The sequence below is a fragment of the Quercus lobata genome, chromosome 8 (genome assembly GCF_001633185.2).
Source record: "Quercus lobata isolate SW786 chromosome 8, ValleyOak3.0 Primary Assembly, whole genome shotgun sequence".
Classification (NCBI taxonomy): domain Eukaryota; kingdom Viridiplantae; phylum Streptophyta; class Magnoliopsida; order Fagales; family Fagaceae; genus Quercus; species Quercus lobata.
In genome coordinates, this window is record NC_044911.1 from 61,268,021 (window position 1) to 61,282,632 (window position 14,612).

A 14,612-nucleotide genomic window follows, 5' to 3' on the forward strand; every position below is an offset into this window, starting at 1 on the left:
ATTCTAGGCAACCCCAAGTGTTGATTCTTAGGTTTATCCTTTTAATTTTTTATTCTTTTATTTTCCTCTTGATTTTCCTGCATCATTATGCCCCAGAATCCAGATGTTTATATACTTGGGAAGTGCCCTTTTCTATAATAGTTTGTTGAAGTCTCCCTGGTATCTTCCCCATATCTTATTCTGAGGTTAGAATGGCTGCTATGGCATTATATGTACTTCCTAATGGTATTGATTATAATTCTTTTTTTTTTTTTGGGGGGGGGGGGGGGGGGGGGGCAGTTTTCTAACATAGGTTTCAAGGCCTCAAATGAAGGAATTTGTACCTATACAGGAAAGTGGGAGCTCAGGGGCAATACAAGATGTTTGCGCAAAACTAGGCCAATATTGGTAACTCTCTCTCTCTACACACATGCACATTATTGTCAACTCTCACACTTCATACAATACTATTATTACTGCTGCACTGCTACTGATTTAATTATTGGCACTGTTGATGACTGGTTAGATTGAGGATCCTTTTGATCAGCAAGAAAATTCCGCGAGGGCTGTTTGCAAAAGTGGATTGGCAAGGATAACTAAAGCATTTGAGATGAGTTCGGTTATTTTATCTTCTCAGAATGAGGATTTTCTGCTTGCCAGACTTTTTCGACCACAAGTATCACAGGATATTATTGCCAGGGCAGGTCTTAGGAATCCAGCTTCTAATGTTTGGGGCTACCATACCCACCTAACACGTCCACAAGTGTACAGGAATGTGAAATTACAGTCAGAACTCAGACCCAATTTCAGAACTTGAGGCTAGAAAGCTGTTCTTACAATCCAATCAAGACAGAAACTTTGAACATGAAGGAACAATATCAGTCAAAAACTTGGAACCAATTTCAGAACTTGAGGTTAGAAAGCTGTTCTAACAATCCAAACTTGACAGGAACTGCCACGGCACATCACCATCAAGGCCAGCACAGGTGGAGACCAAAATCTGATAGATAGGTTTCTCCAGCTTTTGATTATTTAAATGGATTTTTACAGCTGCTCTGATATTATGTTAAATTACCGATTGTCCCAAAAGCTTAAGCTATTAGGAAAAGTGAGTTTAATCACTTAACCATAATTCTAATAGGTTTGATTGCCTATTCATAAATGTTTTCATATGTTCGACCATTATTATTATTTAATGGAAAAGTTTGGACCTCTTTAAACTTATAGAAACATATTTGTCAAGGTTCTTATAACTCAATTGGTTGGCACTTAGCACCTTATGAAATTTTCAATGAAGACATCCTGTGGTTCAAATCACCTTATCAATTGAGGGAAAAAAGAAAAGAAAAGGAGAGACTAACCAATTTAAGGCAACATGGTGCCCCATCATATTGATATTATGGTGCAAAATTATGATTGTGGGATCAATTTAAAGGACTTTATTAAATGCATTTACAAATGTAAGTTCAACAATCCCCCCCCCCCCCCCCAATCCAAAAAAAAAAAACCAAGCTTCTTTCTTCTTCCCACTACATCACATGCTGTACTCCTAACTTGGTTCCTCTTTTTTTTTTTTGGGGGGGGGGGTTGTTTAGTTAAAGTAGAAACGATTCTTATTTTTAATTCCATAAAAAAAAATCTTATTTTTAATTATATTTTTTTATGCCAAAAAAATGGACCAAAGTTAGTAATACAAAATGTCATCCAAGTAATATATATATATATATTTATATATATATATATTTAACAAAACTTTCTTAAAATTCTATCGACAGTAATTAATGCGAAATCATGTGTTCCAACAAAAAGAAAATGGCATTAAATGAGAACTGAGAAGTGTTTGTTTTACTAGATAAGAAAATTCTCCTTCATATTCCCATGTCTTTATTTTTCTTCAAAGCGTGAGGACTGAGGAGTACTAATGGAAGAAGGGGAAATAGGCATGGCTGGTAGCTACCGGCTGCTTGATTCTGCACCGGCATTATTAACAAATGCCATGCACAAGAAAAAGCAAGGTTTTAGTACAATGAGAATGAGGGGTGGTGAAGACCAAGACTTCACTCCCAAGTCTCCCACCATCATCAAAATCAAAAGTCTTTGTTTAATCAAAGTCATTATTTCCAAGTCCACCAATGACTGAGGAGGAGAGTGTGGACAACCCAACAAATATTATTCTTTGTTACCCACCTTTTCTTTTTCCATACCTCGTTAAAGGCCCCACAAAAGCTGGAAAAAAAAAACCCCTCTCACTAAGCAAAGCCCTTCTACTATACACTCTACAACTGTATCATGGTATGTACTATGTACTAATAATATATTATTGTAAATAAAGTTCGCAACTTGGTTTGCCTTATAAAAGGCAATGTGATAGCGTAGCTTAGGATTCCTTGGGAGTTCTAGACCTATTCCTAGTAAAGGTGATAGGAAAAAGTCTCAGTGAAGCTTTCAGGTAATGGTTTTGTTGATGATGATTCTGATATAGTATATATATTTTTGTTCTGGTGTATATAACAATCAGAAAGATTTGTGTATTTATTTGTTGTTAGTTTAATTTTTTTTTATATGAATAAGCAATTTTTTGATGTGGGATTTTGTTTTTTGTTTTTTTTTTTTTGGTACAGTTATTTTATTTGATTTGTTTATCGGTTTTTAAGTAATGTGTTTTTAGTGGATGAATTGAAAATGAGAAAATAGGGGTCCTTGCGTAAAAATTCTTGTTAGTTCATTTGTCCTCAGTTTATGTTTTACATGATCAGACCTAGAATAATCATCCCCAAATCTATGTGTAATGTTATTTTTCATTCTATAAATCTAAAGTATATTTAGATGCAATGAACTTTGCTATAGTGACAAAGTGATATACGACTTACATCTTAACTTTATGAGCAATACTCAAAACTTAATTTATGGTTGGCACCAAGGGACTTTTGAGTCTTTGCTTTATGAAATTCTTCATATTGGAATAAGGTGTTACCATTTTCAGGTGTGTCTTTAACGGTTTCTACCTTGTGTTATTTGCCATTATTGCACTTGAATTTTGACACATTGATCTGCATCGCTAATGTTTTTTCAGAAATAAAAATGAGTGCCAATAGTACATTGGAGCATATACTTGAGGAAATACTTGAAGTGCTAAAGCCCAAGCAGGAGGATTTGGCGACACGGGCTCAAGTCATTAGTGAACTACGAAGAGTCGTTGAATCTGTGCGAAGTTTGAGAGGTAATCTGTACTTTCATGGTTCTGTCAAAAGAATTTTTTTATTTTTTATTTTTTATAATAATTAAAATCAGTAAAACTTCCATGATTTGCAATTGAAGATATAAGTTGCTGGGAATGGTAGGATTCCATTCTATATCCCATAAAAATTTATGCAAAGATCCATCCATTGGAAGGGTTCACTGCTCATGTTAAAAGAGGGAAGCTTTTTGATATCTGGAATTATGATACTGGTTGACTTTCATACTATGAAAAAACATATAGTTGACTTGTAAAAAAAATTTCCAATTCAATGGCTTTTAGGTGGCATTTAAGGTGTGTTCTAGTTTCCATTAATTGATCTATGATATATATTTAGTAAGAAAGCCTGCCAAAGAATCATGGCTGCTGTTCAACCTGTTTGGGTTGTGGGCTTTGTGTAGAGGGCGGGGGGAGCATTTGATAAAATTTAACCTATGGTATTTGCTCTGAGATGACTATATATCATCACTGGCCAGTACATTGGAGGGATTTGTGATCAAATTTAACCTAGTGGCCATGGTTTTCTTTAAGATGTTGAAATGCTGTAGCATTGAAATCACTAATATTTACATGAGCACAAACTGTTTGGCTCATATCTATTGGATACTTGGTTGGGTCTTAGAATGTGAAGAGGGAGCTGGCAGCTGGCAATATAGTTCTGCAGGTGGTGGCACATTGGAGGGTTTTTTGAGCATGAGTGACTGGTTTTATGCGACTAATAATTTAGTGACTTTTCTTTTTATTTGGAAAATTAAGCACTTTCTTCTCTTGGCTCTTTGAACTTTTTATTTTTCAATAAATAAGATATTTTATTATATGAAAGGAGAGCTCATAATGATGAGCTTCGTTAAAAAAATTACAAATGGACAGCCATATGGTCCAAAAACTCAACTAAATAGTTACGTGAAACCCCCTCAATCATAGTGAGATATTCAAACAAAGTTCTCATAAAACTACTCTTAATATCCTGCGTCAATTTCTCTTCATCTTCAAAATTCCTATAGTTTCTCTCTCTCCAAGTGGTCCACATAATATAATGAGGACTAGCTTGCCACACAGCCAGTTTTGACCAACTAAACACTCGTCTCCATGAAAACATCAAGTCTATCACCCACCTTGGCATCACCCATATCACTCCAAATGCTAAAAATGCAAAGTACCACAACTACACTTGCACATTATACACTCATTAACAGCCACCATCTTCCTCTTAACATGATTATCCCAGGTTGTTGTCCACATAAAGAAAGCCACCTTATGAGGTACCTTGCTACCCCACACACCTTTCTAAGGATATGCAGATGCACATGTCTCAAACTCTCATAATAGAATCATAACCTAGACCTCCTTTTTGGTATTAATCCAAAATTTCCTGGCTTGCTAAGGACATTCCAAGTGGCACAACAGGGAAGTTAAACCTGTGAAGGCACGGGTACATGGAAAGTGACCTGGGGGCAAATGTAGCAGATCCCATGGCAATTATTGACCCATATAAGTGTATGAAATAGAGAAACATAGATGCAGTTTTTAAAAGTTACAAAGTAGCATCCGATATTGTGACAAGTGTTTTTCAAGCTCAGGGAAAGAAAGACACTTGGAAGGAACAACTGTCAATTTTCATCTAGCCTCAAGTATAAATGAGGGCTGATTCTCTAGAAAAGGACACCATTATTCACTGACAAACTTGCTTATGCAGAGACCATATCATTCCTTGTAATATTAGTTCCTTAGGAGATTCTCTTGTAGCTCATAGGGCTTAAAAGGTGTTCATGCTTGTAAGCGCTTTCTTGTAATCTTGTTGCTCAATTTAGTCTTGTTTATGCAAGTTTATTTTAGTTAGACTCAAGTTTTTAGTTGTTAGTTGTTAGTTCTGTTTCATCCACAATGCATTATCTTCAATTTGATTGGATGTTTAGAATGTTTACTTAGGTTATGATATGTTCACTGCTTTGCATATTTTACCTTCAAACTGTTTACTGCGTTTAGATTGATTAGACTTCGAATTGCTCTGTTTGGAATCGAGTTTAGTGTGATCATGAATAGCCTAGTTACTTGGAATCCAATGGCACCTGATTTTACTAAAAGTTTTGTCCTTGTACATAATTCCTTAGAATATAATTTATTTGCTTTCTATAGTTCATTGTTACCTGCATTTCATCCTTCGAGCCTAAAAGGTCTCCTTCACCCCTTCTAGCTCCCAATTTTGAAAGTCCCTAAGGAACTTAAGATGCATATTTAGAATTCCCGACCTATATGTCTACTGTGTTATAGACGAAACTAGTTTCAAATTATCTTGAGATTCTGTCTCAATGACATTTTTTGATTTTTCTAGAACCTAACTTCTTTTGAATGTTGGTCTTGGTGAGGAAGCTTCATCTCCATGTGCATAGAGATAGGAATTCCTTAAAGGGGATCCATCTTTTCTAACTTGATACAGGATGGCTGGGCTAAAGTTGTTGTAGTTTGGTCCCCATAGAAAAAAGGTAAAGATGATGTTTCATGCTACAAAGACTTCTGTAGGTTTTTAGCACCATATAAATATTTGTCTTCATTGTTTTCCTTTTTTTTCCCTCAATCCGAGACAAGAAACCTATAGTAAATATCATCAGATTAAGCGAATTTTCTTTCTGGTTTCTTCTTTCTCTGCATTTCATTTGTTGAGTCATCATGAACATTTTTTTTTTGGAGAAAAAGTCATCATGAACTTTTATGTCTTATTTACATGAGGAATAATTCTTGCCATTAGTTAAAAAATTTTATGATTAACAACATAAATTAATGACCTGGCTCAAACAGGGGCAACAGTGGAGCCATTTGGGTCATTTGTGTCCAATCTGTTCACAAAATGGGGTGATGTGGATATCTCTATCAATTTACCCAAGGAGGATGGATATATTTCATATGTTGAAAGTGACCGCAAACAAAGATTACTTGTGGATTTGCAAAATCCTTTGAGAGGTAATTTGCTTTGAGTTCAAGCATTTTTCGTTTCCCCCACCTCTCTGTCTCTCTCTCTTAGGCATAGAAGTTTCAGAAAATCCATTGTTCTTATATTTTGACAATCTCTCTTGCACATTTGTTAACTTAAAATTTTGCTTATTGTAATTGCTTGTCTCCAGTGCATGTCTCGAAATACATGTTCTTGCAATTGGGACACTTAATGATATGGGCCAAAAGTATTTACGAATCTTGGAACTTATCTTTAAAAAAAAAAAGAAGACTATGTATAAAGTTGGATATGAACTGTAATTTATATAAAGTGCAAATCGGGAAACTTCAATCAGTGTACCATCTTCACGTTTTGCAATTTTTTTTATAGAATTTAGTCAAACTTTATTTAGCATGCAGACCAGTTCTGAAAGTTTAGTGTCTTTGTAGTTTGTAATTATGTTGTACAACAAACATTCATGATCATTTTTCCAGTTTGTAATAGAAAATGTGCAAGACTTTTTTTTTTTTTAATGAAATATGTGCAAGATTCTTTGAGTGGCTGTTTTCATCAATTTGTTTCATTCCTCATGCACGCGCTTAAATCTTTATTGTATCCATTTTTGAAAAAAAAAGGCATTTGGAAATTGTGAAGACAAGGACACATAATCTGTGGATGGTGTCAGAGTGGTCTCTCTATGATCTTTGAAAATTTAGACCCCAGGGTTTATATGATGCTTAATCAAAGTGGCCTTCTAATAATCTTTTGAAATGGATACTTTGGTTCTATTTGTATTGCCTTCTCAAACTCCAGAGGTTTTTTTTTTTTTTTTTTTTAAGTTTTAAATTCAGTTTTACTTTTTTGTTATGAAAGTGCTGGGTATATACGTGTGAGTGAAATCCCACATTGAATAATAATGAAAAGAGTGAGTGGTTAATATAACATAATTGGCCTCAAACTCATAAGTTTAAGCTTTTGGGTTAAGTGGCATCCCAATATGTTTCATTAATGACTCAATTGGAGGTTCTCCAAGGTGTTTATTTTCCAACTGAAAGTGATAAGAGCATAATGCATGATGTAATGCAAGCTTAATTTTTACTGGTTCAACATTGTTCTTATTTGTTTTATCATTCTTCATTATGATGCCTCTTTCTTCATTTCATAACAGTTTTGATCTGCAGGTCAATGGCAGATGGTGCAATTAATCCATGCAAAAGTTCAAATTCTAAAATGCGAGAGTAGCCACAAGATCTTTTGTGATATATCAATTGATAACTTGAAGGGCCAAATGAAGTCCAAACTCTTTTTGTGGATCAGTGAGATAGATGGGCGCTTTCGTGACATGATTTTACTGGTATGTTCTTGTAGCAATCTGATATTTGCCATTGTTTGGCATATGATGCATTGTTTCTAATTTGTGTAGGTCAAGGAATGGGCAAAGGCACGTGACATAAATGATCCAATTAATGGGACTCTCAACTCATACTCTCTCAGTTTGCTTGTGATATTCCATTTTCAGGTAATTCTTTATAATTATTTCTTGTATAAGTTATAAAAGGTTTAAAATTCGAAGAGATTTACTTTTTGCTCCATGTCATGCATCCAAAATGTTTGCTTTGGACTTGGTTTGCTTAATGTTATTAAAATAAAATAAAATAAGTATTATACTGTTGCATAAGTCTTGTTCCTTTTATGATTAAAATATGTTGTCATGTTATGAGACGCCAAAATATGTTCTTCTTCCTATCTATATATTTTGATTTATGTATATATATTCTTGAGTTGGTCCGGTTTCCTATCTTCACTTTCATGCATTTTGAAATTTACTGATTCAGTTCTGACAAGAGGTAGGAAAATTTAATTTTCTTTCAGACATGTGAACCTGCAATTTTTCCACCTCTTAAAGATATATACGCTGGAAATGTTGCTGATGATCTTCAAGGTAATTTTCATCTTTAATCATAAGCACAAAACATCTATGTTGTTTTGGAATTTTACAGTGGTGGAGACATAAACTGAGTCGTACTCTTTTCTCTGAATACATTAATTTCTTTTCTATTTTGCATGCTGTTATTATTATTTTTTTTTTGGGGGGGGGGTGATTTAGAAGGCCAATTGTAGTTTTTTTTTTTTAAAATAAAAAAAAAGGCTATTTTGTTTGCCTCGCACTTATAGTAATATTGTCTAAAGACATGGCATGGAATCGGGTCAACTAGGTTCTAACATGGCATGGAATCGGGTCAACTAGGTTCTAAGGAACATATTCCTACGTCCCAGGTTCATATGAATCATTTTCTTTCTCTCTATGTTTGGGTTTGGTGTTTCTAAATTTTATATAGCCAAACTTACACTTTAGTGGTGTGGTCCAAAGGTCATGGAACCGGGGTTTTTGTTTCCTCTTCTATTATCAAAGCCATATGATTGGTTTGGCTGAGTGCTAGGGTAACTAAGGCTTAGATAATAATATTAATGCTAGTATTCTTAAAAGATACCTAAATGATAATTCAACGGTGCAGTTTACTTGGAAGAGGAGCCATCTAGCATTAGATTGTCTTGTCATAACATAGATATTGAAGTTATATTAAACATCATATAGGTTTATGAAAGCAGATATCTCATCTCAATTTAATTTGAATTTTTAGTTAAATTTAATGTTCTTTGGTAGAAGAATTTGTAGATAAATATTGTGTTAATTATATGACCCATGTGACGGTTGTTGGGATAAATCAAACTGATTATATACATGTGTCAATGATGTAATTGAAACAAAGTGTTTGAGAGAAATCATCTACCTAGCAGAACAAAACATTTGGAAAATGAAATAGGGAAAAATATGAGTTCAATTAATGGTATTGTGAGTGGACCAAGTTGGCCCATACTAGGCGCGGGCCGAGGACTATTAATCCTTGGCCCGGTCCACAGGTGATAGGTTCGAGTTGAACTAACGTGTAAGCCATCAGCTTACTATTAAGGAATCTGCTAGCTGAGCACAGACCTTGATGCTTGGTTCAAGTTACAAGGGAATCATCGTGGCGACGGAGCCAAAGGGGACCCACTCCCTGGTTTGAGATTTGATAAGCTGGAACAACGGCTTAAACTCAAAGGGCCACTTAAACTTGGTGAATGGCGAGACTCATGCACAAGTGGAATATATACCCATGATTACTATCCCACTGATGGAAGAGTATAAAAGGACAGGGATTCAAAGGAAAAGGGGTTGGAATATTTTTCAGGGGAGAGAAAAGGAGAGACATTCTTAACCAGAATTGGGAAAAGGTGATCCAGCTTGGGACACCTAAAGAGCACCTTGGCCACCTGAGGCTGAGATCCTCCTTGGGTAGTCAGGCATTCAGTCATCAACCACCGTTCAATAACCTTGCTCTACCAGACACCAACTAGATTCCTCCTTGGACCTCCCATTTGGGCTATACCCTTAACCAGCACACAAATTAATTGGGTTCCAAGCCCAACGATCCCGACATCGTTGTGGTCTGCACCACCACAGTATTGGATTGCAACCTTGCTTTTTTGGGGTTTTTGGAAAAATAGGAGGATTTTGATTTATTGGAGGATTGACCAACTTGGCTGTAATGGATTTGTAGGATAGATGCATTATTTTGAGTTCATGACAGGTTCTCTAAAACAAATTTTTTTTTGTGGGGGGGGGTGGGGGGAGTGTGTTCAGGGGATCCTATTCTCTTATGCCCTTTGTCTTTAATTTGCATTGCTGGGTTGAGCGCTTTCTTTTTTGGTTTAATCATGTTTGTTTGTAGAACTCGAGACTATCACTAAAAAAACTTACCTATTGAAATAATCTGTTGAATCAAAGTAGCAGTTGACCCAGGAGGAATATAGTCATGGAACCTGTATTTCAACATGCCTCATGCAGGTCCGAGAACTGTTGCAGAGAGAAATATTACTGAAGCATGTGCTGCTAACATAAGAAAGTTCAGACAAGACAAATTCAGACGAGTTAATCACAGTTCTTTGTCTGAACTTTTCATTTCGTTCCTTGCAAAGGTAATCATTTCTGTCATGCTTTCTACCTTAAAGAAGAATCTTGGTTGTAGACATTAATATGGTGTTTATCAAATTTCAAGATATATTTGACCTGTGTATTATGTGATTAACGCCACATATCTGGATTATAAATTTATTATAAAATGTTGATTATGTACCAGATGTTTTTATACTCGGAAAGTGCCCTTTTCTTGTAATAGTTTGTTGAAGTTTGCCTGGTATCTTCCCCATCTCTTAAGGGATGACTGCTATGGCATCATATTCACTTCCTTATGCAATTGATTAGAGATTTTTTTTTTTGGGTGGGGGTGGGGGGCAGTTTTCTGACATCGGTTTCAAGGCCTCAGAGCTAGGAATTTGTACCTATACAGGAAAGTGGGAGTATATAAGAGTGCGCAAAACTAGTGCGATATTGGTAACTCTCTCTCTCTCTCTCTCTCTCTGTACAAACATGTACATTATTGTCAGCTCTCACTTTGACATTTCAACAATACTATTATTACTGCTGCCACTGCTGCTGATTTTGTTATTGGCATTGTTGATGGCTGGTAAGATTGAGGATCCTTTTGAGCAGACGGAAAATTCTGCAAGGGCTGTTAACAAGAGTGGGTTGACAAGGATATCTGAAGCATTTGAGATGAGTAGGGTTATTTCAGACCTGGATTCTATCCTTGCCACACTTGTTCGACCACAAGTATCCCCCGAAATTAGAGCACGTCTCAGGAATCCAGTTTCTTATGGTGGGGGCTACCAGCCCCACCTAACACATCCACATGTGCACAGGAATGTGAACTTACAGTCAGAAATTCAGAACAAATTTCAGAACTTGAGGTTGAAAAGCAATTCTAACAATCCAACCCGGACAGAAACTGTGAACATGTATGGAAAATTTGAGGCATCTGAGTCAAAAACGCAGAACCAATTTCAGAACTCGAGGTTAGAAAGCTGTTCTTACAATCCAAGCACGACAGAACTTGAGCAAGGACGAAGTCAAGGCCAGCACAGGTGAAGACCAAAATCTATGGATAGGTTTCACCAGTTTTTGATTATTTAAATGGCTTTTTACAATATAGTTCGTTGTTTCTTTTGAAAGTTTAATGGCACCCAGGTATTTTGATGTTTTCCCGAATAAACTGTTGAATATTATGTGCTGCCCCCCGCCAAATCAACTCAGAGAAGCAGATTGACTTATGTGACTTATTTCCGGTTTCTTACTAAGGTTATCAATCCTTAACGGGTAAAGGTTTTTCCAAAAATGCAATAATCTAAGTGTATTGTAACTCCCGATGGGCTGTGGAACACAGGCACACACATATTGATATGCAAATCACAAAATGAACAAATGTGGGCACCCACATTGATTTTGACCTATTTTGGATCTTGAAAACATGGAAAGATTTGTAATGTTTATTGATGCTTTGACGAAATTATGTTTTTATTAACCATTTTGATGCATTTTTTATTGTGGCCATATTTTTAAGATCCTCATAAAGTTTAAAGCTTACAGGGACAATATTTTTTTGCATGACTTTAAGATCTGTTTTTGGGATCATCAATGGTTTACTGTGTCCAGAAGGGGAGGAGGAAAAGGGATGGGGGTATACTCCTCTGTTTGGGTTTTTCTTTTTTTTTTTCTGTTGGGATAAATTACAAATTATAAAGCATGGAACTACCATGTGCTCTATTTGTGAATTGTGACACTTACATCCCCTGTGGTTAGCCGTGTGAAGTATGTCCGTTAAACGGAATCATTGATGTGGCAAGTGGCAACATTGCATATTATGAGAATTGAAGAAACAGATTGTACTACACTCATATTTCTGATTTCTCTTGAATTTTCTCCTTAAATCCTTATTTGGTTTCTCTCAATTCATATGGTGTAAAAGGGTAGAACATTCTTTTCCTTCAATTCTTCCCAATAGGTGATGTAGGCACTTGCCACATCATCAAATTCTAAAGTAACAAAAATGCTTCACGGAGCTAACTACTAAGCAGGTAAGATAAGTGTCACAAAATAAAGCACATAGTAGTTCCTTGTTTTAAAGGTATACCATTGGGGTGATAGCTGTAATTTACCATTTTTTGGGAGATGGGGAACAGATTTGTTGGGTTTGAAGGGGCATCTTGGGAATATTGTTAATTGCTTCTTTATTCTATTAATTCTGGGACTTGGGTGGTTGTTGTTTGTAGGCTATTTATTTTTTTGGTTGCTGAGAAAGCAGATGAAAGTAGAAGAAATTTAAAAATGAGTTTGTGTGATATGTTAATTTGAAAAACGAAAGAAAAAGTTTTAAACACGTTGCAGCCGCAAGACTTGAACCATTTACATTTGATGCAGTTTACAGTTAATCTTCTTTCACTTCCCGTAGAGGTTTCTGTTTTTTCCTGTTAAAAGAATCTTAGCTACTTCTCAAGTTGTAAGGATATCTTTTTTCTAAGCACTTCCTATTTTGTGCAAGTGCAGTGGAGATGCTGGAAAATCAAGTCTCTCCATTGGTGGCCTTTTGTTGGGAGGCTTGGTAGCTGGACTAGGCTACATGTTTGCACCCGAGGTATTGTTGGATTATTTAGCTTTATATATCTTACTAAAACCCAACCTATTTGGTGTTGGGTGTCTATGTTTCCTAAGGTTATCAATTAATTAGTGGAGTGGTGTATATGTTTGTTTCATCACATTAATGATTTAAAATATGATTTATTTGGTGGAAGACCAAATAGTGCAAGTATCTTTTTTGATAGTTTTGTATTGGGAGAATTGGGTGTCTCTGTTTCCTTTAAGTTTAAATTAGGTAGAGCGGTGTATATGTTTTTCGACACATTGATGTTACTAATCTTATTTTTGAGCCTGCAGGTTAAAGATTTTTCACTTAAGTTTTACTTTCACAAGATGGGTTAATGTATATAGTTATTTGGTCCAATTAAGCATGTGACATATCAGTAATTAATGGATTGGACCTTGCTAGAAGTTCACTTTTAGGCTATGACGTGGTTAATGTACTATTTATCTAAGCAACAGCTCAGAGGCTTTTTTTTTCCCCCACTAATATATTTGGCCAAAGTTCTGATGACACCAACTGATATATCGTGATTTTACTTTTTGTAGATAAGCAAGGCAGTTGATGGTTTGAAGAAGTTTAGAGATAATTCTGATGATGATTCAGATGTGAGAACTTGTTTCTGCAATTGCAATCCTTAAAAGTTGCTCGTTATCTGTGTTTGCATGTTTGTTAATGTGTTTGGTGTTTGAAAGTAAAGTCTTTTAGTTTAAACAAGAGGACTACTCAAGGTTGGTTTCATTAGAAAAACATGAATAAAAGAAATGTATAATTCTCTCTCCTAGGTTTTTAGGCATCACATTCTTGGGCCTGGGCAAGGCTTGATTTGTATGATTCATTGTGCATAAATAAGCTTTAGGATTTGTATCTTTGCTGCATTGGAACCTTCAAGAAAAGTAAACACTTTACAATAGTTTATGTTAACTTGTATTTTCATCATCTTTTAACTGTGATTGATGTTGTTTTAGTTGGGTCATTTATGATGTTTACGATGCATTGATACTGCATTGGTCGTGTGATTTATGAATACAGGAACCAAAAAAGTGAGTAGCATTTGCAGTTGAATTCTGCCATAAATGATGTTTCTGCTCAGATTTGTGGAGATGATGCCCCCCTAATGGAGCTGTAGTGAATTCAGATAAAAGCTGTAGCTTTAACGTCACAAAATATTTTGTTGAAATTTCCATATAAATTATTACTACTTTTGTGTGATTAGTACTGCAAAAACAGTGTTTGGAATCTTTTAATCCATTTTGATTTTCTTTTAGTTATGGATTGAGGTTGATTGTGGAAGACTGTATCAGCTATTAAAACTGTCACAATTGTTCCAACCTCTTTGCAAGTAAATGTAATTTATTTCCCTATATGTTAGAGAGGGTAAATGTAAATTCCCCTATATATTAGTGAAACGGAAATAATGTGTAATTGGGTTGGAGATTGAAGGATGCAGAATATGTATACGGGCATCATTTTAACCAGGAATTTTACACAGAAATGGTACTGATGTAAAATGATTAAATTGTGGGGTGTTACATTATCTCGTAATGGTTAAAATTTGAAGGAGATTTACTTCTACGATGGTACAATGAATGGTTTAATAGAATTTCACGATTTGATTTTGTTTAATTAACGAACTCTTACTCTTATTAAAGTCTCAGTTCTGAATGCCTGGGATTTGTGTGCCCAAACCATTCACTTCACTGCAATGTGGACTCATCCTTATTATTATCATTTTTTAAAGTTAAATTCACGTCAAAGATCTGACCTTTTGAACCACGGGTTCCATCTGGAGGTTGCAATCACCTTGTTCTCTTCCTGCCATGATGTCACAGCCAAGGACTTGAGTTTTTGTTTGAGAGAGGTGGAGGAAGGTGAGGAATTGTGGTGGTGA

General features: G+C 35.5%; 1 protein-coding gene across 4 annotated transcripts; it reads left to right on the forward strand.

Moving 5' to 3' along the window:
* Positions 1–279: 279 nt before the first annotated feature.
* On the forward strand, positions 280–14,167 carry LOC115955330 (protein HESO1-like). 4 transcript variants are annotated; one of them, XM_031073426.1, is made up of 13 exons: positions 280–387; positions 506–965; positions 3,053–3,199; positions 6,014–6,175; positions 7,328–7,500; positions 7,570–7,665; positions 8,019–8,088; positions 10,036–10,166; positions 10,486–10,581; positions 10,720–11,171; positions 12,631–12,718; positions 13,270–13,329; positions 13,754–14,167. In XM_031073426.1, the coding sequence occupies exons 3-13, from the start codon at positions 3,061–3,063 to the stop codon at positions 13,766–13,768; spliced, it is 1,482 nt and encodes a 493-aa protein (XP_030929286.1). In that variant the 5' UTR covers positions 280–387; positions 506–965; positions 3,053–3,060; the 3' UTR covers positions 13,769–14,167. The 4 variants fall into 4 exon arrangements, 3 of the variants coding, with proteins under 3 accessions (XP_030929286.1, XP_030929285.1, XP_030929287.1); XM_031073425.1 differs by lacking the exons at positions 280–387; positions 506–965 and adding an exon at positions 2,084–2,271; XM_031073427.1 differs by lacking the exons at positions 280–387; positions 506–965 and adding an exon at positions 2,299–2,428.
* Positions 14,168–14,612: the final 445 nt, after the last annotated feature.

Excerpts from the sequence above, each read along its gene's own strand:
- LOC115955330 (XM_031073425.1), top strand. The coding sequence starts at position 2,112 with ATGACTGAGGAGGAGAGTGTGGACAACCCAACAAATATTATTCTTTGT. Across the intron at positions 7,666-8,018 it reads TTGTGATATTCCATTTTCAG|ACATGTGAACCTGCAATTTT; the intron begins GTAATTCTTTAT and ends ATTTTCTTTCAG. Across the intron at positions 12,719-13,269 it reads GCTACATGTTTGCACCCGAG|ATAAGCAAGGCAGTTGATGG; the intron begins GTATTGTTGGAT and ends TACTTTTTGTAG.